A 1443-nucleotide genomic window follows, 5' to 3' on the forward strand; every position below is an offset into this window, starting at 1 on the left:
TATGTACCTGTAGAAAGTGTGTCTGTCCATGGTGATGATAAGATGGCTGTTCACCAGCGCCCCCTAGCGAAAAACAACTTCAACATCCGTACCTGTAGATACTTATGTTGACGTTTTCTGTCCATGGTGCTGATGGCGTGGATGTTCATCACCAGTGCCCCCTAACGAAAACAACTTCAACAACCGTACCTGTAGAAAATCATGTTGACGTTGCCTGTCCATGGTGATGATGGAGTGCTGTCCATCGGCTCCCCCTAGCGAGACTAATTTCAACATCCGTACCTGTAGATAATCGTGTAGACGTTGTCTGTCCATGGTGCTGAAGTAGTCATTGTTTAGTCCATCAGCGCCACCTAGCGAGGTTAACATCAATAGTTACCTGTAGACAATCGTGTAGACGTTGTCTGTCTACGGGACTGGTGATGTCATTGTTCGTCCACTGCGCCACTTAACGAGACATTCTATAATGACCTGTAGATGATCGTGTAGACTAGACGTCCTGCAGGTCGTGCAGAACGCCGTTCATCTGCGCCACCTAGCGAGACTAACTCTAATTACCTGTAGATAATCATGTAGACGCTGTCTGTCCGCAAGGTTAGTGATGTCACTGTTCCTCTTGTTGACGGCGTAGTTGATGGACAGCGCGTCCTGCAGGTCGTGCAGAACGCCGTTAATCTGGTCCAGCACGTCCTCCTTCAGCTCCTGCTGGACCACACACCTGATGTCCTCCAGGGTCGGGGACAGGGAGGCTGCGGGGAAGATCAGCTCCCACATCTCACCGAATATCACCTGGGGAATAGGATGTACGTTTCAGATAACATCTACTGTCCGTGACTAAAGTATCTGTAGTCCAACCAAGGTATTTAGCAAAAATCTATGAATCTACATGCAACTGAGGTGAAGACGAAAGAGGTTAAAGAACTATCAAGTACCTAAAACGACTCAAGAAAGAACGGGACTGCAAACGATAGAGTTACCAACCCAGGATTGCGTTCTTTTCCAACTATTATAGGGAACTCTTTGTTACCAAGTACAATAGTGGCATCTTAGTTTATCACCTGTCCAAGGGCCCCAACGACGGGTCCTTTCGGCTTCTCTTTGGGCACAGTCTTGGGACTTTCCTTGGAGCCTGTCGTGATGGCGGACTTGACTGTCTTGGGATCCACGGCTCCGTTGACCATGAGCTTGGCGAGCTCCGACGCTGCTGCCGCGGCCGGGTCCACCGCGTTCTCATCAAACACCTGCTTAGACAACCTCTCACCCATCTGAGAAACAGAAAGTTCATTTAGAAACTAACAAATCACAAACATTAACTTGAAAGTTTATCTGTGTTGGGAAAAGTCATTATTGAACTAGTTGAACTATAAGATCCAACACAAAAATTGGACTCGCACAAATTTTCGACTGAACAGCACCAGTCTTTGTCAAGGAATGAACAATCCA

General features: G+C 47.5%; 1 protein-coding gene across 1 annotated transcript in view; it reads right to left on the reverse strand.

The window, feature by feature from the left end:
- The window catches only part of LOC118411037, a gene marked incomplete in the record, with an annotated part of 5961 nt that overhangs the window by 3401 nt on the left and 1117 nt on the right, over positions 1-1443 (reverse strand). Inside the window, 2 exon segments of the mRNA XM_035813042.1 lie at positions 599-789; positions 1059-1265. Coding sequence (XP_035668935.1) covers positions 599-789; positions 1059-1265 — 398 coding nt within the window.

The sequence above is a fragment of the Branchiostoma floridae genome, chromosome 3 (genome assembly GCF_000003815.2).
Source record: "Branchiostoma floridae strain S238N-H82 chromosome 3, Bfl_VNyyK, whole genome shotgun sequence".
NCBI lineage: Eukaryota > Metazoa > Chordata > Leptocardii > Amphioxiformes > Branchiostomatidae > Branchiostoma > Branchiostoma floridae.